We start from the raw sequence: 23,652 nt of genomic DNA, 5'->3' as shown, positions 1-23,652 counted from the left end.
GGCAATGTTTACATGTGAAAAAGACTTGTTTTCTGAAGGCAAGATGAAGTTCTCACTGTCAAGTTATAATAGCACCTAGAAATTTGAGATGCAAGTAATCTCACCAAGTGCTGCCATCTGTATGTCAAATGACTTCTAAAATTCACTATTTTAGCTTCTTGTGCATTCACTTCCAAGAGAAAACTACTTGACAACACAGATTCTCCTAACCACTACTGTAAGGTGGGAAGAATCAGTTCCTAAAGAAACTCTCCCTATTTTTTAGCAATAGAGGAAGCCTATTAAAATAGGTTTTTAAAATAAAAATAGCTTTCACCACATTCTCAGATGACAAAAATTGGCTACAATCAAGCCTATTTTCCACAAATATACACAGAATCATAAAAGCACAGAACCATTTCAGTTTAAAAACATCTGTAAGGTCATTGAGTGTAACCATTAACCTGGCACTGTCAAGTGCACCACTTAAACCGTGTCCCTAAAATAATATAGAAGACTGACCCAGTTTGAGGACAAACAAACCTGAGGATTAAGGAATGTAGTGCTTTATCATGTTAATGTCAGAAAAAAGCTCTTCAGTCTATGCAAGCATTGAAACAGAAATGCCAATATTGCAAATTCTTCATCTTAAATGAGGAAATTCCTTTGATTCCAGTTCAGATTTCCTGCTTAGCTGCTTGAAAACATCTCAAGCTCTCCTACAGCACATCATTCTCGCGCAGTCATAATTCTAACCACCCACAGATTAAATTATCATTCCAGGCAAAATCTCAGTACGTACGTTTTTTATCTCATTTAATTTTCCGTATATTTGCCCAGCTAGAAATGTAGGACCAGATAAGACCTCTGTTTCTATTTTATAAATCATTGCAGATCTCCTACTGGAGGACAAGCCATGAAATGTCTTTTTCAATCCCTGAGAGATGAAGCACCTGGGAAAAGGTGCAAAACATTTTTATCTTGAATGTTCAAATGTGGAGTTATTCATACAGAGCTTTTTTAATGATTAACAGAATATGTTATATCATTTCAAGAACTTACCACATTGTTTATTTTGGATGGGAGTTTCACTCACATTGTGTTAAAATCATGCTGGTTTATTCAAGGTCTGGTATTGTTTAGCTACATTCATTTCCAAGTCAATTAACTTGAACAAAAAGAAACACACCCAAACCATTGAAAAATTTCCAATAAAACATTGGTCAAATTTTGATACTGAAAAAAGGATTTGATGAGGAAACAAAAAGTGCTCAAAATCTATGGAACTAGAGATGGAGGAAATAAGCAATAAAGGAAAATGTCCATCCATATCAAATTATGATCTACCTGATACTAAATTATATCTTCTTGATACTAACAATGGTAATACTTCCACATAATTCATAAATGGAATGATAACAGAAGGTAAACCTCACTGTCTGTACTTTTAACCATTGAAGTGTTATACTCTTAGGTTAAGTTGGCAGTTAGGCTTCCTCTAGAGCTGGTGGAAAAAAAGAAAGTACAAGAGAACTACTGTAGCTGATTTAAGAAAGGTAGATTAGATATGGCTATGGGGGAACTTCATTTCACTGACTTACAATGAACCTTTGCAAATGGCTTAGATTAGACAGGCACATTTTAAATGCAGAAGATGTATCTTAGCACAAAATGCAGTTGCATGACTTATAAGGGAATTCTCTCCACTACTAAATTTAATGTATGGACTGTTTAGAAATGTAAGAGAAATTAAGTTAAAAAATTCTGAATCTAATATGCAATGCATGGCACCAGATTTCATTCAAAGATGAATCTAATTTATTTGTGTCTGCCTTTAAGACTCCACATCCCTTTTCAGCCTTTAAAAGATTATATTTTTATTTCACCTGGTTGCATAGGAGAAATCTGTTTTATAAAAATTTTATGACGCCAGCTAAAAATTAACCTCAGTGATATTTTATGACAATTAAATAGTGTACATTTTAGACATATTGTCTCTTAAAAGGTAAAGAACTACCTAAACTTTTTAATAGAATGAGGGCTTTAAAAAGCTAAACATTTTTTGTCATATTGGGGAAATAAGAAAAAAGAAATTATCTGTCTTAATAAAGAACAAAGCCAGGGAAATTTCACTGAACTGATTTTGTGTCTTAAGGGGGATATTCTACAAATTTGATTCAGGAAAACAATTTTTATATTCCAAGAATTTTGAAAAACTTTCACAGTCCAGCACATAGAGAGCATGAGATGCAAGTATGAGTACTCAGTGGTCTGTTTGAGAAAGGAATTCCACTACACCTCAAGGCACACTCTGAGCTGACTCCTACACTTTGCTCTGACTTCTACACATTGTTTTAAACCCAAATGTCTTTCATGTAATACTCCTCAGTGATTTTTATTTAAACAAAAAAGACTAAGCCTTGACCCTCCATTTGTCTAAGATAACTATAATCCTTGTAAGTGTTAGACCTGGAATAAAGAACTGTGGTTTCAGAGATATCGTACAATGCATTGTCAGGAAAAGGCGTGGATAGCTTGCATACGAAATTTCCTGAAAACTATGTTTACAAGGAATTCGCTTTGTTATAAAGTGTTTAAAGCCTTTCCACCTCTTACTAAACACCATTCTTTTGAGAATATACATTTCCCAATATTTTTACTTCTTAGAGCAAAATACAGCAAATGGTTATCCCTCAAGTATTTCTGTTCCAGATAGATGTTAAACTGGTACAAAAATTTCCATGGCCTTTAATAGGTGGGAAAATACAATCTATTAATTATTATAGCATATGGTTTTATACTGACCTCTGTAACAGGAAATGGAGCACAAATGACCCCATAAAGCTGGTGATAAAAAATATAAATAACATCTTGCCTTCTTGTTATTGTGTTGGCTTTTCTGCATTTCTGGACATCCTGTATCACAATGTAAGTCACAAAGTCAGGCTGCAGAAAGACAGTGGAGAAAATCTGTGTGGTTTGGGGCAAGTTGCTGGAAAAAGAAGCTGCTAAGCTGCATCTGAAAATTAGTTTTAGAAAACTACTTTGTTAGCTTATTTTTATAAGCAAATACTACACAAATATTGTTTATAAATACAATGCAAATCTTCTCAGTATATAAAACCATGTATTTGACTCATAAAAAATATCTATAGGACTTATACTCCTAATTAAAGTTGTTGCATTTCAAAAGTAAAAATACTTTGAATTCAAATTGTATATCTATTTTAAAAAATCATACTATAATCATACTGTTATCATAGATACTCTCTTGTGTTACTTGACCTCACAGCATTTCAGTCCCTCTCTCAAGGGGAAAAAATAAATCAAGAGAGACAAAATCACGTATTATTTGTCAATTAACGACTGCCATTTTAAAATACTACCTTAAAAATCATTTTAGATTTAATCGAGTATTCAAAGTATCTGATTTTTCTTCAATATGGTATGTGTAAAAAGGGAGTGCATATATCTTGAAAATGCTAGTATTTATCCTTGTTTTCCACAACAGCAGCTAGAAAGTCACAATGCTTTTTTCATTAGTCTACCAAATTGTTTGGCGATTTTGAACTGATGTGTTCAGTCAGTTGGCAAAGAATTCCATTTTATTAACCAGAAGTTTCTATCTTTTAACTGGGTTTCTTATTAGGAGAATAAATATTTTCCCATTTCAATATCTAACTCGAAGTCAATTTTAAACAAAAAAAAATATTGATTACAATTTTAATTACAAGCAAGACAAATTATTCGTAATCTGAAAGAAGAACTCTGAAGAAGAAAAAAAAAAGAAGAAAAGTGGATATTTTCCTGTGAGTTTGCCATGCAAAGAAAGCTCTTCACCTACTATGACTTCTTTCTTCCCTTCACCCACATCTCCCACCAAAAACCTTTCCCCATGCCATGACAACAATGCCGTTGCTATGCTGAACTTCTAAGCATGATAATTAGCTGTCTGGTATTATATATGCAGCTTGATTGAGGCTCTATCATCCCACATGGGAACCAGTGGAAAAGATGAGTATCTAATTTAACACAATTTGACCACACTTCCCCAGACTTGTGAGACCACACTTGGTCATCGGCTTCTTCCTCAAATGGAATCATCTGAAACTGACTGCCAGGTTCAAAGATTACTTAGGAAAATGGCACATATGTTATAGAACTGATAAGCTGACAGCATAATTGCACAATCTTCAACTATAGAAGGGTGATTAAAATCAGCAAATTAAAAGCTGAATAGGGAATATGGTTTTTATCTTTTGAAAACACCATTTCCTTGACCAAATGGGGTCACCACAGTTACTCAAAATTATTCTCTTGCATTTAAGCAAGACCCTTGCAGGGACAAAAGAAGAAAATGGAAAAATATCTCCTTTAAGGAATATAACAAAGGACTAGGCACTGTGACTGAATTCTCCATGTGTCATGTGTTCCAGTCTATCAATATAGACAAATAAACATGTGAGAGAAGTTGAAAGAAAAATCTATTTAGAGGCTTTCCAATTCCTTTTCCATATCATGACACCCTTTATTCCTCTTCATTATTCATTCTTTTTCTCTTTCTGTGACAGAAGAGCTCCCTTAAAAACAACATTTCACCAATACCAACGTAATGCAAACAATGATTTCTGATACTATCAGTCATCACACAGATATGTGAAAACAGTGGGAATTTTGTAGTCTGTCTTGGAGAAAGTGGAGGTTTTTCTCCCTTCCTAATTATTCTGACAAATCTTCCTTTGTCATCAACAGATGCAGAAGAGATTGGTGACTACCATGGATACACACTGAGCACGTTTATCTCTCTGAAAATACTCTCTGACATCCTTTGAATAAATCAGGTCAGAAGTCATTTTCTCTCTTTTCATGATTCTTTGAACGAGGATCTACACTTTTTTCTTTTTTTTTCCTTAAACATGCAACAATGTAATATAAAGGTGTTCTCCCTACCAATAAATCCATAATGAGTTGTTACATCAGTCACATATGTGGAAAATTGGAAAAACAGTCTTTGCAGTCCTAGTTACCTTCTGTATAATGTGTACTTTCAGAACTCATGTTGACATTCCATCCCTAATGAGGCTATCAAAAGATTCGTCATGGATTTTTCTACACTAAGGATTTCATTTCCAGGATGGATCTAGCTCTTTACTTTATATATCTACAGTGTAGATTCTACTTCTCAGCTATTCACCAGAATGCCTTACAGACAATAGAGAAGAAAAGGCTGTTTCAGGTCATGAGTTACCTAATCTTTTCCAGACCTCTTATGATATACCTTTCACACACTGGAAAAGCCTGATTCTCATCACTGGTTATTAGGAAAACCTAAAATGACCAGCTCAGGTAAATATATTTCAATATCTTAATCTCTGAAAAATTATTTAAATCAATTTTACTACCAGGACTTAGTAGAGTGGGAGGTAAAGACAACCAGCACTAAGTTCTTCATGGATTACAGGTTGCATCTTTCAGTGTAAAGTGTATACTTTGCAGCAGGCTTTCCCTTCTTCATGAAAAATGGTCTCAGTTTTCCGCTTGTGAAGCCATTTTAACTGTCATTGCCAAGTAAAATTTTTCATTCAAACAAACTAATAAACCAAAAGAAAAATAGAATTCTAGTTCATTGGTACTAAGAAGAATTCTTTCTGTTGCTTGCTATGACTATGTAAAGGCTCAGATTCCAAATTTTAGGAACTCATTTTGTGAGGTCATGAAAGGAAAAAAGTCAAGAACTCTCTGTTCTGTGCATTTCTGCTACCTTATGTCCTCAGATACTTTAATAGGACTCATTTACATGTGGAATTCTGATAAACATTAACAGAGTTTAAGTTAATGTTTACAGATATAGTAGTTGTGTTTTGTTTTGTTTTGTTTTAATGTACTGGACAGTGGATAGAAAACAGTTTGTTAACAGGAACTGTCTTGACTTCACAGTAGACTAGGGACTACTGGTTACTGTTTATACCTTAACCATTTACCTCCTGCTACGCAAGGCTACACTCCTTTCTCCTTTTCTTCACAGTATCCCTCATCTTTTGAAGATATTGCAAAACGTATCCTCTAAGCCCCTCTCACATTCCCACTTGAAATTCCCAAGACCTACTCAAATCCAATCAACTTGCACTTGTAAACCAAAATATAGTGCTGTCATTACATCTGTAAATTCTGGTTTTGCATCACACCTCCTAAACTTAGTCAAAATACATCCATGGCTGAACTCAGTTTTTAAGAGTAGGAAACATGCTGAGCTAGATCAAATGCTGGTTGCAATATTTGTATGTAAGGAGCTGCATTTCATTAATGGCATACCATGCCTTTTTATAATTTTAAGCACCTATTTGCTCTCATAAAGTGGCTGATGCTTTTCTAATAAAATCCATTATAAAGTTGAAAATCAGATTTAAGATAAGCTTAACCACTGCCTGCTTACACAAAAGTTATTGGCAATGTTCAAAGCAAGGAAAATCCTTGCTTTACCACAAATGGGTACCAGTTCTAAAGTCGATCTTTTTCTTTGTTTCTCTAACTTCTCCCTAAGCTTTACTGACCTGAAGACCCATCTGAAGATTCTAAACACTGCTGGAAAAGGCAATAATTAATAGGTTGGATAGATCTAAGATAACAGAATTAAAATTTGTTTCTTAAATTGGTGGAATGGTATTTTGTTTAATATTATATAAATGTATACTTTATCTGACTCGAAAAAAAAATTTAAATGAGACCTCTGCTTTCCACAGTAGGTCAGATTAAACAACCATGAAAACCATAATAATTTCCTTGGTCTTAAGGTCTGTTGACTCCAAAATAAATGTATTACCATACCACTGGAAATTCCTTCACTGTGACAGGCAATCTTACATATTTTGCAGGCTTAAAGATTTGGAGAGAGTCAGTAAAATATGTCTTGAAACACATGCAGTAACTTACATTTTTTTGTAATCTCAGATCCAAGGGCAACATGATAAACAAAGAATTAAACTGATTGAATAGCTTGGGTTATTTTAAAATTATATTTTTTATATTGAATTGATTAAAGAAAGCATAAAACTGAGTAATTATCTGAATTTAGAAGTATCTTTTCCCCTCCAAAATAGTCCAAACAGTACTAAAATAATGTTAACAATTAACCTAATACAGATTGTCAAGAAGGGCTAAATAAAATTATAGAAGCCAGTTTTATTATTTGAGATTTCATACAATTATTGTATCACTACATATCTTACATCAGTATATCAATTACTCTAATTTTATCTCTACAAAATGTGTAAATTTACTATCAATCTGATTCTCAAAACAATTCCTTACAAATTTGTCAATCAAGCTCTCTATGCAGACAAATTTTGGAAAAGACAATAATTAAAGAAAGACCAAATTCTGAGTATTTTTTACATACATTCACAGACTTATTTGTTTACAATACCATATACTGATACCATGTGCAAAATTTCAAATAGCAAATTGTGTTTCACTACCTTGAATGCTCACACTTTGTAGAATATCTTACTATGTACCTGCCCTGCTACATAATTTCCTACATAAATTCCTTTTGCATTCTACATAAGACTAAAAACAGTAAAAAAAAAAATTCTCAAGGTTTCTTTCTCTTTGAGTGCCTTTATTTCAAAAAGCAGAAATCCTGTGACTTTTCAAAGCTCACTTCTCCCCAGCCTTGCTATTTCCCATGTGAAATACTCAATTCTGATTCAGCATTGTAATCACCACTGGAAATCTTGTTGCCATAGCTGCAGCTGAGATGGCTGTCTTATCTTAAATTAGATATTATGACTATAAGATTCTTAGCAGTGTGGTCTAAACTTCCCTATTCTGTACCCATTGTTTTATCTTGCTAGTTAGAAAGGTTAGAAAGGTCTGCTCTATATACTAGCTGGCTACACGACCCAAACACACAAATAGAGCTAGTTTAAATCTAACTATAAAACTAGCAATAAAATAATTCCAAATGTTTCACCATGAGTTACTGGAACAGCTATTTATCGGACACATATAACTTACATATGTTCCTTTTCCAGGTTAAGTACAGATGGCCCATACACCCTGGTTAAAATCAGTATAATTTTGTCCCAGACTGATGGTATGTGACACAACATGACATGATTTCCTCATTGTTCCCACGTAATATCCAGGCCTGGTGTTAGCTGGATTGTGGCTGCCCTGCACTCACAGCCTTCACTGAATATTTATTTTGAATTATGATACAACAGTACATGTTTTACTTACAAACATATATTTAATATCAACAGAAATGAGGAGCTCTCTGGAGGCCCAGGCTGTCTTCTCTTGCCTCAATCAGGAGAGACCTAGGGCCTGCTAAATTTCTATGGCACCACCTCCCCCTGCTCCAAACAGAAAGCCCATAAATACTATGCCTACAACATTTGTTAGTTCCTGAATGTGTTTGTGAAGATATTGGTATTTCTCCACTTTTTCCATCATGGCCTCTTCTAAAGATGTGTCAGTACACTCGTGTCACCCAGTCACAGCCACCACAAGTGCTTGTTTGTCCTTCACAAAAATTACGTCCGGTTTGTATAACTCATTGTTGTCATCTCTTATGTGTGGTTCCGGGAACATTGTCCAATCTTTCTTTTTAGCTTCCTTTGATAACATTTCACAGATAGAATCATGCCTTTTAATTCCTGCATCCTGTATGGTTGGGCAGTTCACAACGAAGGAAGCATATTTCATTCTCAGCCTGGTAGTGCCTGAAGGATTTGATGTCCATTTCTTCTCTACCCCTTGCCAGGAACTCACTCGTGGGGTAAATGTTGACAGTGGAATCCTCTCAGAAGGACATGAAGTACAATTTATTCTTGTTCAGCTCATGACACAGTTCTTACTGTCTCCAAAGTCAGAGAAACAGTTCAGGGAGACAAGCTTGTACCATCACACCACTGCAGGTCTCGCTTTCCTAATTGTCACAGTGCATCTAGCAACCTGCATGCATCCATGTGCACCAGTATTCATGTCATTCAAGTAATTATAATCCTGGAAACTAGGATTAAAATCTTTAACTCCTTTCCAGACCTTTAATCTAGGAGCCTAGGAAACACACTTGACAAGGGTTCTCTGAATCTGCAAAATACTGTCCCTGGGGCTTTGTGATTACTGTCCCCAAATCAGCTTATAAAATGGGCTACAAATGTCAGATGGACAAGCTGGTGAGATACCAACTTTGGACCATTCCTGAAAAAAACATCATCTGAAGAATACCTCAAAATCTCAGCAAAGACCTTCAGAAATATTTTTGGGTAGAAAACCTTTAGTTTTTTCAAGCATCTCTAAAGCAGGGATAATGACTTAGCTGAGAATTTAGGAAAGAGATTGCTAGAAGAAATAAGTTTTTGATATCTGTGAGATATGTATTCCTCTCTGGCTGAGTAAAACACTTTTAGTAAAGGCCATAAGAATAGGCTTTTCAGGAAAGACTATAAAAAGCAGATGAAATAGGACTGAGAACAAAAGTGGTCAATGATATGAACATTCATTTTATTTCAATAAGAGCACCAAAAGAGCACTCTTGAATGCAAACAAATCCAGTTCTTCTAGCAGTCAAAATTCAACTCTCTTCTGGTGATACAAGGCTGTCCATTAGAGCCTGGAAAACTTCTAAAGAGGTTCAAGATGTCAGGCAGATAAATGCATGCTAGGTTCACAGGTATTTGATAATGGTGCCAGACTGAGTTAATTGAGAAGCTGTAACCTATGAGTTCTGGACAAGGTCAAAAAGTCTAGTTTGGCTGCAGAGTTTGGGGGAAATATTGCCCTGAATTGCTCCACGGGGAGTTATTTGGATTGCTGAGCTAACTTTAAAGCTTTTGCAAAACATGCTGACCTGGATCAAGGTCTTGGCTCTGAGCCCAGCCCTATTGTAGCAGTAAGATTTCCATAGACAGTAAACCCAAATTACTCCAGGCGTTACACTCACATCCACTGCCTCGTCAATAAGCACACTATTAATAAAATTAACTCTGGCATATATGCTGGTTGTTTTAATAACCCCACTGTGGTCACTGGATACTTGGACACTGATATATTGTAACAAACCAACTTTGATGAAGGCAACACAATTTCATTAGAGAGAAATGTAATAGTTACATAGATTGCAGAATCACTTTAAACTGTTCCTGCTTATTATGCTGGTGAATATCTTGAAGAAAAATTATTTCCTTAGGTGCTATTTACGAATTTATATTTTTCATTTTACTTTTATTTTTATTTACTTCTGTGTACAAAACCCATCCCCAGGTCACGCTGAAATTGTCACTAACAATGTTGTATCATCTGAATAAATGCTACTCCACAGCAAAACCCACAGTAAAGCACTGGACATCCATCTTTGGAGTTCCTGGTTTATACAGTGTTAACCATGAATTCTGAAAATTTATTTCTAACAGATAACTTGCCCCTTGAATTTTGAGTTCAGTCTGGTCTCTAAAACCAGAATTTCCTATAAGTTGGAGGAAACATCTGCATCTGTATTTTTTCAGATTATACTTTCACAACATAGAGAAAATCTTTAGGTATGGTACTATTTAGGCATATTTAGGCATGCTAAATGGCAGGGCAATGACACACATAGAGTATCACTTCTATTGTTTTCTAACTCAGTAGCTGAGCAGCTGAAAATGAGAATAATACAGCATAAACCATTTTGCTGTTTCACAAAAAAATAATTTTTAAACTAACAAAAAGCTAATGATCATAAACTCCTTATGTCAGAGAAGAACTTCCTCTTTCATAATGACTATACAGTTTAAACAGTTTCTAGGAACTGTTAAAGTTATATTTGTTACACTGAAAGATCATTCTGCAGAAATAGAACACAGCGTCTTGGGGGTTTAAAGCAAATATTGCCACCATTTGATTAAAATACTATAAAAAATCTCTCTTTTTAAATTATAAAATAAACCCAAAGCCATGCTTGCCCCAAGATCTAGAGCCACTGATACTGTAAAGCAATTCCTAATTTAAACTGCATTTTTAAATTCAAAATTTTAATCTAAAGACTCAACTTTCATCTTTTATCTGAACTTAGTGTTTACTAGTCTGTTTTGGTGCTGGCCTGTCCATAAGGTTCTTGAGACATTTAGCATTTTGGTTTTTGCATGGCTAGAACTGTGCTTCCAAAGCAGTTTGGTGTCAGGGTGAAACCCCCAGATCAGACACTCTTCAGTTTCACTAAAGAGCTTGATCCTGTATGCACTCAGAGTATGCTCAGCACAGATTGATTCACAGTGATTTACACAGCAAGGGAAATGTTCTTTTGAGTCCTTTGACAAGAAGGCCAAGTTGTCATTCTAGTGATGAGTCCTGGTCTCTGGTTACTTCTTCTAAGACAACAAGCATTCTATATGATGCTCAGGACATTCCCATGTAAATGAGTTAACCTAAAATAACTGAGTGCATGCAAGTCACCAGAACTATTCAGTCACATTAAAGACTCTGCTCTGGCCACCTGAAAGCTTATTGGGTAGAGTGATGGAGTAGACAGCATTGTCCTCACATGGATTGTCTCGGCAGCCTTGTCTTTTTTCACCCCTTTTCACAAGTCCCTGGCAGCACCTCTTTCATATACAGTCCCACTCATGCCTATCATATCTAAAAGAGCTGATATGCAGAAGCACAACATCATGGAATATCTGCATAGCACTCATCTGACAGGGCTTGCACATGTGTATTCAGTCATGCGACAGACATTAATATATTGGTCACCTGAGAAAAGCACATCTCATGACATAAAGAGCTACATAACTCAGCCTGCATAGGGAAAAAAGGCTCATTGCAGCAGTTTCCAGCATTAGAGTCCTGCAGATCATTTCTGGTCTCAAGAAACCTTAGTTCTCCAGTGCACACTATTAGTTTCAACAGAATGCTACAGCTAGTCCGGCAAAAGTCTGCTGGTTTTGACATGACTCTGGAAAATTCGAGATGCTTTTTAAAAAGTTTTTCTATGTGAAAAAGAACAGCAATTTGTAATTCTGACTTTGAAGCTGAGTGCTCTATTAATCTTCTAACAAAATTATGACTATTACCTTCTCTGTCAGCTCTCCACTATTTTAATATGATCCATGTTCAGAAAGATCCAGACTTCCAGACCACAACAACAATTTATTTATACAGACAGGTAGATGGAGCAGTGGGATCTGAATTACAGGTCTCTGTAGGTTAAAATTATTGTAGCACCACTGAAACAAAGAGTAACTGCAATTTACAGGAGTTCGAATCCCAGCAGGAGCCTGGTTTGCAGCCTCACTAAAAATGTAGCAATGTGTTCCTCATTGTAGAAAGATTGTTGCAAACTTCTAAATTGTCTAAAAATTACATAGTTAAAACATAAAGAGGTAATCATTGCAATAGCTGAAGTTTCTGCACTACAGGGATATTTTTCTTTCTCATATGTGTGCTGTTTTGCTGGGGGGAATTGTTTGTTTGGTTCTAGTGTGGGTTTTGGAGGTTTGTTTGTGCTGTTTTCTTACGAGTTTTTTGTGGGTTTGTTTTGTTTGTTAGTTTTTTGGGGGTTCGGTTGGGCGGTTGATTTTTGTTGGTTTGTTTCTTTTTTTTAATGTAGAGCATAAAACATATGATGTTGTCATGATCAGGTTTGTGTTCCTGCAAAAAAAGCAACATTTTTTTCTTCCTGATTAAGAAGAATAAAGGAAATCTTGGGCAGTGATCTATATTTAAACATTGCTTTTGCTTTAAGAGCAAAATAATAGACATGGAAGAAGAATGTCTGCATCAAGGAAAAAGGAGAGAGTCAATGTTTTTATCTATTAAGAAAGAAGGAAAAAAATTAGTTTTCACTGGGTTATTACAATCAAAGCTACCTTTTTTTCTGTAACTAAACAGTAATAAGTAATTATATTAGGCAGACCAGCTGTGCAGGTAATGAATGCAGTGCAATGCAATACAACGTAAAATTCCGCAGACTGTGTAATTATTTTGAGAAATTAGTGTCATCAATTGGCCTCCCTTCACAGCGTGCTCCCAGTAAGTTATTCTTTTGTACAGTTTTATAATTGAAACCTATCTGAAGAATAAATAATCTTGGTTACACAATATACTACAAGCAGCATGTTAAAATAAAAAAAAATAAAAAAAACCCTTAATTGCTAAGAAACAGTAACAAAAAGAAAAAGAAATGTGTGCGGACTGCAGAAAGGCCAAGGTGTCAATGAAAATAAATTAACCCTCTACACCTACATTCTGGCCTCATTGCAAATATTCTTTGTAAAATGCAGTGGAGCTAATGCACTGATGGACCAACACTCTCAGGGATATTATATGTACCTTTAGTCAAAAATCTTATAAACACATTGTAATTTCTAGTTCAGGTCCTTAATTTGGTATAATACAATATTAATTTCTTTTTTTCATCTCCCCACACTTTAAGTTACCAGATCCATTCTCCTCAGACTCAATGCCACAGCTACTGTGATTTCAGTGCTGCAGAAACCGTGCTCCTGCACAAAAAAAAAAAGTTGATATAATCAGGCCAGAGAAATCAGTACCTCATTCATGTTGAATGTGTTCTATAGTGAATCCTTTGAAGAAATATATATTCATGTTGAAGTTTGGTAATATACTACAGAGCTCGAAGATAATTTACAAATAGGTACATAGGTTAGTAAATAAGCAAGCAGAAAATTTCCCTCTTGCAGGAAAAAAACTGTTAATCAGGATTAAATTTGTAAGAAACTGACTCAAATGAAATAGAAATAGCATAAGAAATTATGAAAAACATAACCATGTAATCTACAAGGATAGGATATGAACTGCAAGAATCTTAAATTTAGTTTCAATATAAAAATCCTTCTACATGAGTATACAGCAACAATGAATATTTAAAGAGATTGGTGGAAGATGTACACCAGTAAATGACGCTGTACAAATTTATCTCTTTCTGGTGTTCCTGTGTTTTTGTGATGTGCGTAATTTTGGTCTCTACAAATTTAGTATGACTATTAAAAAACTTGCATCTAGAAAAAATTCATACAGAAAAGCAGCATGGCTGAGGATGTGAGATACTTGAACTCTGTTAAGGAGGAAAATCAGAAATTTTATGTCAGTAAGAACACAGGCTGTACATTAATTTGGTTCACAATTACACTATGATATTTGATATGTAATCAAAAAAAGAACAAGAAGAAATAAAAGATACCATATAGAATAGATTTAACACAGAACACAAAGGGCATTTTCCATAACATTTCCTACCAGCGTTAATTAAACTAACACAATCTGCAAAACAAAAATTTTATGAAGACCCTATTGTATAGCAAAAAGGATTTTTGGCACATTTGTACCATTGGTTAATACAGATGGAGCAGAAACATGGGCATTCTCCAAGAATATCAAGTATCAGTTAAAAGCTGAGCTGTAAAACATGAAAAGATTTATGCATAGAGCATTGCTGGAACTCTACCAAATCCTGCAAGGTCTTAGTTCTGGTACTTGAAGAAGAAGCCCTTGAGTATTTGAGACATAATAAAAATAAGACTACAGACCCACAAGTTCTGCCAAGTGAATTCTAGTATGGTCCTAGAATCAGACAGGAAAAAATGAGACTATGAAAATGAACAACAAAGTCATCAAGGTGAAAGACATGTTGGAGACCCTGAATAAGCAAGTGTAAGAAAAAACATAAACCTAAATTACCAATAATCTACAGTGTAATGTAAACCATCAGAGATTATCATAAGCACTGTCAATGGTAAATATTCACTTAGAAGCTATATGAACAAATTCTGTGGTATTTTCCATGCAGTGCATAATGCAGTATAATAACAACAGTGAACTCTGTAGAAACTTACAATATTGATTCTGTCATACTATTCCTTTAAAGGAAGAAAGTTAAACATGCTTCTGGCTGTTTGAAGTCAGTCTTGCATTACACATTGCTCTCCTGTGTTACAGGTTAGAGATCCTTTTTACCTAACAATCAAAATAAATTAAAATTGCTCATATCCTCTTTAAAAGTGGAAGAAAAAATTCCATGGAAAATGAGTTCTATGTAAATTATATTCACACTTCTTAGAAGACTGCCTGCCTTTGAAACTAGTTGAAAAACTTTGGTTCCTGTTTCTTCAGCCCTGTCGTTTGGGACAGAATGCATTTCCACTGGTTGGGGGTTTATTGAAGGAATAAGACCCTCAAGGAAGATAGAATAATTGCGTCTTTTTGATATTTTTTATTTTTGTTTTCTTCTCGAGGCCTAGTTTTTCAAAGTCTTTGAACTAATCTTTAATCACAAACACTTCCATGAGATTTCATGGAGCTAATGGTGTACTTATTCTATAATACATATTCAAAAACAAGTTGCTGAAACTGAACTGGGAGGCAGAGTTCAAAATGACAAATTAGTTTTAATTTATGGCACTAGAAAAAAAATGCTTCCTCAGCATTCTGTGACATCTTAGAAAGGCAAAAAAGATGCAAGCCAACTATACCCTTTAAAATAATTTGACCTTTTTCTTTTATGCATCCATATGGGTAATGATTTTGTATACTATTACAATCCACTGAAACGAATAATATTTGTTTTCTCATAGTAAAATGACCTATTATCTTAACTGCTCCTGGGCCTGAGTGTGCTTCATCTACAGATTCCTGCTTAAAATAGATGTGATCCTTACTTCTAATGTATGAAACTTTAAGAAGAGAATTTAGCAACATGTTACAAGCATTGCTTCAATTAATGGACATAAAGCAACATGATCTGTGAAAAGGAAGGTTTGCTTTTTTTTCTACTTTGACATTACAAAAGAGATAGATGTCTGGACATCTGTAGAGTATTTTACTTTCTTGAATGTGTTCAAATAAATAAGAAATTCTTGCTCAGTCCAGAAAATAATCTTTTCTAATATTTGCTTTTTGACATTGCCTGATGCAAGATGCATAGGACACCATGAAAAAAAAAGAAATTAATAAATCATAATATTAAGAAGAGTTTGGTAAAAACTAGGAATAACTCTTCATCAGAAATGTTTCTTTATATCCTCAAGAAGTCTTATTCTAGAACATGATGTATAGTTCCTACATACATAACAAATGCTACATAAATTTCAAACAGGCTTGAATTTATATTAGTCTGAGAGAAAGTCCTTAGTTCCCCTGTTTCTTCCTCTGATGTAGTACATTTTATTGTGAAAAAAATCCTTCACTATGATTTGAAAGCAAGCTCAACTCCTCCATGTGCCTTTAGCTGAAGTATAGGACAAAGGAAATACAAAGATTTGGTTGTTCGGTTTGTTTGTTTGTGGTTTTTTTAAAGAAAATACAGCAGCCCATCCGTATTAGGCAGGTGGAATACAGTATTTAAAAGGGTATAAAAAACTCCAGCTTTATAACCCAGCGGGTGATGGCTTTTGTGGATTACCACCCAGCACCCAAACTTGGAACGCTGTAATAAACTACAACATCAACTCTGTGGGCAATTGGCTCTAGCACACTGGGTTACGAATGCTATTTTGGAAAAGCAGTAGTAGTAATACAACCAACTGGCAAAAACAAAATGACATATTTTTCCATAATTTCAGTTTTCTTTTAGTTTGGATGCCATTTTCATTTCCTTTAATTTTTTTGCATAAAAACTTTGACTGGAAAATATGTGTCTTGTCTTTTAAACTGGCACCAACCAAGCTAAGATCCTCATTCAGCAAAAATTACACATGTGCTTAATTTCAACAGCTTTGAGTAGTTCCACTGAGGATCTTTGCTCTTAAAACCAGCTTTAAAATTGTGCAGCTTTCTAAAATTTCTACAGACCTACAAGTAAAGGTGCACCCAAAGTTTTCTCATGAAATTAAGACAGAAATTGGAAGATGCAATATGCTATTATAGTGCTTCTTAAAAGCTGTAGTTTATTAGTCTCAAAGGAACTTGCCAAAATTCCACTAACTTCCACTTACTCACCAAATCCTTTGCTCCAAGTCAAGGAAATTACACAGAATTTTTCTAGAAATACCAAAAATCTGCAAATCCTTATAGAGTATTTTGATTTTTCTCTTTCTTGCTTGAGGGACCATGGGTCCTCTTGTTTTATAAACAATAGAACGATTTTTCACCAGGTCCAGTGTGAGAACTCATACACTTCTGAAGGGGTGTCACTCCCATTGAGCATCACTCTGGTAAACTCAAAAAGTCCTGCAAAAGTTCTCACTTCTTGAGTGTGCAACAAACCCTGAAAATCCCTGCTCACGGGCTGGAATCTGGCTGATCATTACCTTTGCTATTTATTCAGTTATTTATTAGTGAAGTCATTCTGGGGGCAGGGAAAGAATGGGAAGGGATGCCATGCAAGCGTTCGAAAGACGAGGGCAAAGGCAGCTGCCTCGTATTTCCTCTACGCAGCAAAGCACTGGAGGACGCAAAGACTCGAGAAAATCGCCCACTGTCTGAAGAGCTACTGCGTCTCCAGAGCAGCCGAGAATGGGGATGGGGTGGCTGGCTGCGTCTTGCGGGCAAATGACCGGCCGTAGAGTGCGTTTTTAAGGGGTGATGTCAGAGAAATTAAACTTGAGCAGTCAAACACACACCCCTACCTCAACGACGTGTTTCTCCTGTCGATAAGGCGAGAGAGGTGGCTGTGTAGCACACCCAGCTCGCTCCTGCCCTACTGGGACAGGGGCTGGCCGGCGGGAGACACTTTAATTAATTACGAACGGGGAATGTCCCTTTAAGGTCTGCTGTGCTCTCCGAGAGCTTCAGCCGGACTGTTCGGTGGGGGAGATTTGGCTTTATTTGTACATCCTAACGCTGTGCTAATTCAACGGGGAGGTTTCCAACGCTGTGAGATCTTTAGGCGGGTGGGTGGGGGGAAAACTGTGTGCGGTGGGAGGAAGCTAAATTGTCCTTAATGCGAAGAAGCAACGTAAAGACCGAATAACAAACAGGAAATGCCTTACTCGGCTGCGAGGCGGACGGGCGGCGCAGAGCGCTGAGCTCCACCGGCAGCGCAGCTCCGCCGGGCGCGCCGGCGGCAGGACCGTTCCCGCCACCGCTGCCCTCCGACCGGGCTCCCGGCCCCCGGCTCGCCGCAGCCCAGGCATGGCTGCCTCCTACTGGATGCTGACAGGTGAGGAAAGCCCTCTTTCTGCCTTGCTTTGAAGACTCGGGTCCCTAAAGCAGCCCTGCTCCCCGCGGGAAGCGGGTGAAGCTAGTAGGGGTCTGGCACCCAAGGGACGGCATCCTCCCGCCCCGATCCCTGCCTCGGGAGTGCCCTTCCAGGACCTCCTCAGTTTGCTTCTCTCTGGGAACTTTAATCCCTAAACCAGTTTTAGAATCTGGTGGGCAAGAGGTGGTCGCTAGATGAGGATGAATGGCTAAAAAGGCATGCTATAATTGAATCTGGCTTGGGAGAAACAAGTTTGTTTGGTTTTGTTGGTTTGGGTTTTGGTTGGGTTGTTCTGGGTTTTTTTTCTTTTTTTCTTAAATTAGGATAGACTTTTTGCTTTCCTCTGTTTGGCTTTCAGACTTCTGACTGGTAAAAGGGAAGTGAGGAAGAAATTAACACACTCACTTCAGACAGATGAGTTCATCCGGAGATGGAATATGTAATATTTCCTTTTAGGGGTTCATTGATTTGATTATTAGCGACTTACTTGCTTTTTTTGGGGGGGGGGGGGGAAGAAGTAACAATATCCCTAGCTAGCCAGTCAGTAGTAACATTTTGGTTCTGAAATCAGGGGAATCCAAGAAGTGGGAAATAAGCTAGGCAATGCTGGGATTCATGTGCTTGGAAACTTGGACATTGAACTCCCCAGCAGCTCTTGCGCAGGCAAGTAGCACACACTGAACCTGAAGCGGTTCCCCCCTGAAACAGGGGAAGAAATCAATTTCATAAGAATTGTCCAAATGCAGGCAGCAGCAAGTGGGGAAAAGGTAAAAACAGAGTTTTCCCCTCTTCCCCTTGTGCTTATTGTGCAAGAAAGACCAGACACAGCAAAATGTTAAAATCTGAATATAGTATTTTGGCATGCCATACTTAAGTGTTGTTCATAACTGTCTTTATTATTATTATACAGTGACATACTCCAAAATATGCTTTGGTTTGTGTTCTTTCAAAGAAGAACACTTTGTAAAGCAGCAACAATTTCATGTTCTACAATTCACTTCAGAGTTGCAAAGTTGCTACTGATACTGTTGACAGATAATTCACTAGTAATGACAGAAGGCTTTGCTGTCAGTTAAGAAAATATTTCAAGAGTAGGTCTCATCCACATTTGCCAGGGGATTACTTTTTGGGTAGTGGGGGGCTGGTGGTGGTTCTGAAAAGGATTCAGTTTGTCTCAGAGAAATAAGACAAGTAGTCCTACATAAACAAGTCAAAATGTCATAAAAATATGGACAAGGAGTCTTCTTCACAAGAACTACAGTGGCATTAGAAATTAATTAAAAAATAAACTACATGCTGCTCTGCCCTAAAAAAACCAACAAAAAAAGAAAACAAAAAACCAACAAACAAAAAAAACTCAAACAAAACCCAAACAAAACAAAAAAACCCAAACAAAAAAACCCCCACCAAATAAATAATCTGGCAGGTCCTAGCAGACAAAAGGAATCTAGAATAAAGGAGGTACATAGAGATGTTACATACATTTGTGTATTTATACAGAGTTTTATTCTTTTTTAATTTAGCTTGGTTTGATGGGACCTCTGAGAATCTTGAGCATAGGAAGTCTAACATGCAAATAGAAGTGCACAGAGAATTGACAAGCCTGGTAAGGGCTGAGGAAAATGATCTATGACAAAAGACTGAGAGTTAGGCTTGTTTATCTAGAAGAAAAAAGCTAAGGGCAAAACGTTGAACATTTCAGATATATCTTTTCTTCCAAGTATTACTGCTGAGGATATTATTCCTGATGTCAATGTTTTTTTGTTTTGTGAGAGCGCACAATCGTGACTTTCCACATCCCATATGTTGGTTCCCAAAGATACTGATGAATACTTGGTTATCCATGTCCGACAAAAGAAAATCAGTGTAACTGACTATGGAAAAATCTTAGGGAATATTTAGAAGAATTTTCTTACTCTTAATGTAATAAATTGCAAGGCTACCAAAAAAAAACCCACCCCTGTATAACCTCCTTCACCAGAACTCTTGATGAAGCTGGATGAACAGGGCTGGCTAAGCTTACTTCCGGTGGCCTCTGTGTAAGTGGTTTGACTAGGGATCTGCTGAAGTTTTCTCCAGCTCTACATTTCGACAGCTGAGGAAGGAAGAAGTCAGTCTAAAGGGTTCCATTACCTTTAAATGCTTCTTCATTTAACAGTGTTATGCAAAGCCTGTTTCCTCCTGGACTTCTCTCCTTTTTGATGACGGTCATGTTGTACTCATCTTTATAATAGAAAAATTAAAGATAAATAGATAAAGGCAGAACTGTATGTAGAAAATTAAGTGGTCATTGTTCAGAGCCTGTACAGGCAGGACAGCCACAGGATAAAGGGAAAGCAAGAAAAGAGATATTTTCCCAAGTTTCCCTTTCCATCTTTCTCTTTTATCTTCCTTTGCTCTTGCAACAATAATTTCCGATGTTTCTCAGAAGATTTCCCCCTATATTAGAGACTTTCCCACTAGTTTTTCCTATCCAGGCTGTCAGCAGGTTTGCATGAATTCTAGCTAAAGTGGGTATAATATGGAGGAGAGGGCATTTCCTATGAACATGACCTCTCCTTGTCTAAAATCTGTACATGACCCATCTTCATTAAATAGTTGAACAAGAATTGAAGGTGTAGGGCAGTAGGTCTCAAACACTTTCAGAATAACCTTAGATAACCAGCATGGCTCCAAAATCCCTACAAATATATGCTATCACCATTTTCATCTTATCTTGTATTGTACTTTAAAATGTCCAAAAATGGATGCCAAATTGCTGCAATTATTAGTACCTACACAATTTTATTCAAAAAGTGATTTATTGCAAGAACTGTTAGGTTCTACATGTAGTCTCAACCTTTTACCAAGATTGGTAAGGAATCAGGACATGGCTCATGTATCATGAACAGGCTATACAATTTTGAACTTTTATTATAGAACTGCATGTAGAGTTAAAAGTACCCAGTTGTTTTGGCTCTACCATGGTCAAATTCATCTCTTTCCCTGTCATTAGCAAAACTAGAATGAACTTAGAAACTTATATTATTCCTAATTTACTGGAGATGACTTTCTTCTACTGTCCACATTTTGATATACTCAAACAAATAATGATATCTACAATTTACTTTTTACCAGAGTAGGCAAAGTGTCATCACTAGCAAATATTTTCCTTCGTAAGTTGACAATGGTCTTGCTGACAGTGGATACATCATTGATGTCTACAGTTGCCACTAAATATTTGTGGATCAGTGTTCATAACTCTATAAATCTTATAACTTGCTGTTTGAGAAAAGGCCCATATCAAAATGTCTCTTTCTACAACAGTCAATTTAGAATTTTGAGTGGCAATTTTGATCAAAGTTGGGGGTTTTTTGGTTGTAGTTTTTGTTTGTTTGTTTGTTTGTTGTGAGTTGTTTGTTTTTCCTTGGTGTCTGAGAGTGTGCATGTGTGTGTGTGTGTGTGTGTGTGTGTGTGTGTGTGTGGTGGTGGTGGTGGTGTCATTGTCATTGCTGTTGTTGTTGGGAGGTTTTAATGCAGCAAGTCACCTATTTCCCTGAATTGAATGTTTATTTTCTACTCGGTGGTACTGGATGCCAACTTGCAACCTTTATCTAAAATATATTGCATCTCCAGGAATACGAATCTGCTTATAAAATTTGACTGGAATGAATAAGCACAGAAAAGTTTGTAAATAATAGCAGAAAAATAAAAGCAGTAAAAGAATAAAAAGTAAAATACATTTTAATGGGGAAAGCAAATATGCACCACAACTATTTTTTCTTGAAAGAATAGCATGAGGTCAACCCTTGCAATTCTACAGTTGCAAAGAATGTAAGAAGAAAATTTACCATAAATTCACCATTTTTCATAGAAAAGTGAAAGGAACTCCTAAAGTAAAGTTGAATGCACACTCTCTCCTAAAGAAAAGCTGAAACTCCCTGCCTCTGTTTTTTCCATTAAAATGTTAATGCAAAATTATTAGTATGTACAAGCTCAAACTAAACAAACAGTTACTTACACATGTGCTTACGCTATATTCCCTTGGGTGGTCCTGCTTCATTCTGTGAAACTATTCATGCTAACAGAGCTAAGCATGTGTACTCACAGGAAAAGAGTCTGAGGTCTGATAAATAAATCCCATTATGTAATATCTGATAAAGTTGTTTTTACACCAGTATCAAGCTTAAGGAAAAGGAATGCACATTACTGGGCCAGATCTGAGTTCACTGTCCTGTCACAACTGACTAGAGCTAGATACTTTAGAGAAATTTATAGGTACACCATAATGGGAGATATGGGATTATTTTGCTCACAGTAGCTTTGTACCTCATTAAATTTTTGACTCCAAAGCCTTTCCAAGTCAGCAAATTCCATAATCCACAGTGGGTTGTGTTTTTATTTGGAAAAAAAAATAGCTAATAGAAACCAGAAACTTCCTTGTAGCCACCTTCTCATCTCTAAGAGGATTCCCTCATGATTTTCTGTTACCAGACTGTGTAGTCATTCCAAACTTAATGTATCTGTTACAGTTGCCCTGGCACACTTAGCATAGCACATTAGCGTGCCTACTTTCTCACGCATTTTTTTTCTATTCTCCATTCTTTTCCTTGTTCTTAATTTGCAACATTCATTCTGAAATGGAGTTTTTAGTGTGATACGCTAAACATACTCATTCATAAATTCATACATATATGCTAAAGAAATCATTTAAAAATAAGCTACAGAACTTAGAATCATAGAATCAAAAATTTTTAAGGGATTGAAAATTTACTACGAGCTCACTAAAGATCATCTAGTCCCAACCCACCCTGCCATGGGTAGGGACAATTCCCAGTAGACCAGGTTGCTCAAGGCCTTATCAAACCAGTGCCAGGGTTGGGGCATCCACAACCTCCCTGGCAACCTATTCCAGTGTCTAACCACCCTCAAAGTGAAAAATTTCTTCCTATTACGTAACTTAAATTTCCCCCCTTTCAGTTTGTACCCTTTTTTCATTGTCCTGTCACTACAGTTCCTTATGAAGTGTCTCTCTCCAGCTTCCCTCTTCCCCTTCAGATACTGGAAGGTTGCTATGAGGTCTTCACATAATATTCTCTTCTCCAATATTCCTCTCTTCTTGTACAGTGATACAATTTTTTATTATTTCTGGCTGGTTAAATTTGCCTAGTCTGCAAACTGAGCTGCGTAGTGATCGTTTAGGTCCATTCTCTTTGGAAACATCATTGAACTGACGTATGGTTTTGCAAGGTATGTGACATCAACACGTGAACATCAAGCTTTGTTTGAAACGTGCTTATCTGCCTCTCTAGCGTCTCATAACTGGAAGGCAGCCGGTCAAGGTCCAGTACTAGCTGGAGTGTAACTTGCAAGTTTAACCAAAAACCTTTAAACCGGAATTCGGTTTGAGAGCAGCGTTCAAGTGACAGTTGAGGCTCTGATGTTGCCTGCGTCTGGTTTTCATTTCCAGGGGTGAAAGAAGGTTTTCATTTCCTCAGCGAGGCGGGGCAGCTGCCGGGGCTGGCACTGCGGTGCCCTGGCCCCCAGCACCCCTG

General features: G+C 36.6%; 1 protein-coding gene and 1 long non-coding RNA gene across 3 annotated transcripts in view; one reads left to right on the top strand and one right to left on the bottom strand.

Moving 5' to 3' along the window:
- Positions 1-325: 325 nt before the first annotated feature.
- On the bottom strand, positions 326-16,971 carry LOC146425009 (uncharacterized). Of its 2 annotated transcripts, XR_014846810.1 has the most exons (5): positions 16,918-16,971; positions 13,401-14,038; positions 12,036-12,188; positions 2,855-2,925; positions 326-932 (listed from the first exon to the last, which is right to left on the bottom strand). It is a non-coding gene; the product is annotated as an uncharacterized LOC146425009 (long non-coding RNA). The 2 variants fall into 2 exon arrangements; XR_014846809.1 differs by having other exon boundaries at positions 12,036-14,038.
- Positions 16,972-17,334: 363 nt separating this feature from the next.
- ITGA1 (integrin subunit alpha 1) overlaps positions 17,335-23,652 on the top strand; it is a 75,659-nt gene continuing 69,341 nt past the window's right edge. Inside the window, exon 1 of the mRNA XM_085043528.1 lies at positions 17,335-18,079. Coding sequence (XP_084899654.1) covers positions 18,052-18,079 — 28 coding nt within the window. The 5' untranslated portion in view covers positions 17,335-18,051. The remainder of the gene's footprint in view (positions 18,080-23,652) is intronic.

Source organism: Lichenostomus cassidix, chromosome Z (assembly GCF_008360975.1).
Source record: "Lichenostomus cassidix isolate B80296 chromosome Z, HeHo_3.0, whole genome shotgun sequence".
In the NCBI taxonomy this organism is placed as follows: Eukaryota; Metazoa; Chordata; class Aves; order Passeriformes; family Meliphagidae; genus Lichenostomus; species Lichenostomus cassidix.
The sequence above is the reverse complement of the archived record's forward strand: the minus strand, read 5'-3'. Positions and strand labels throughout refer to the sequence as shown.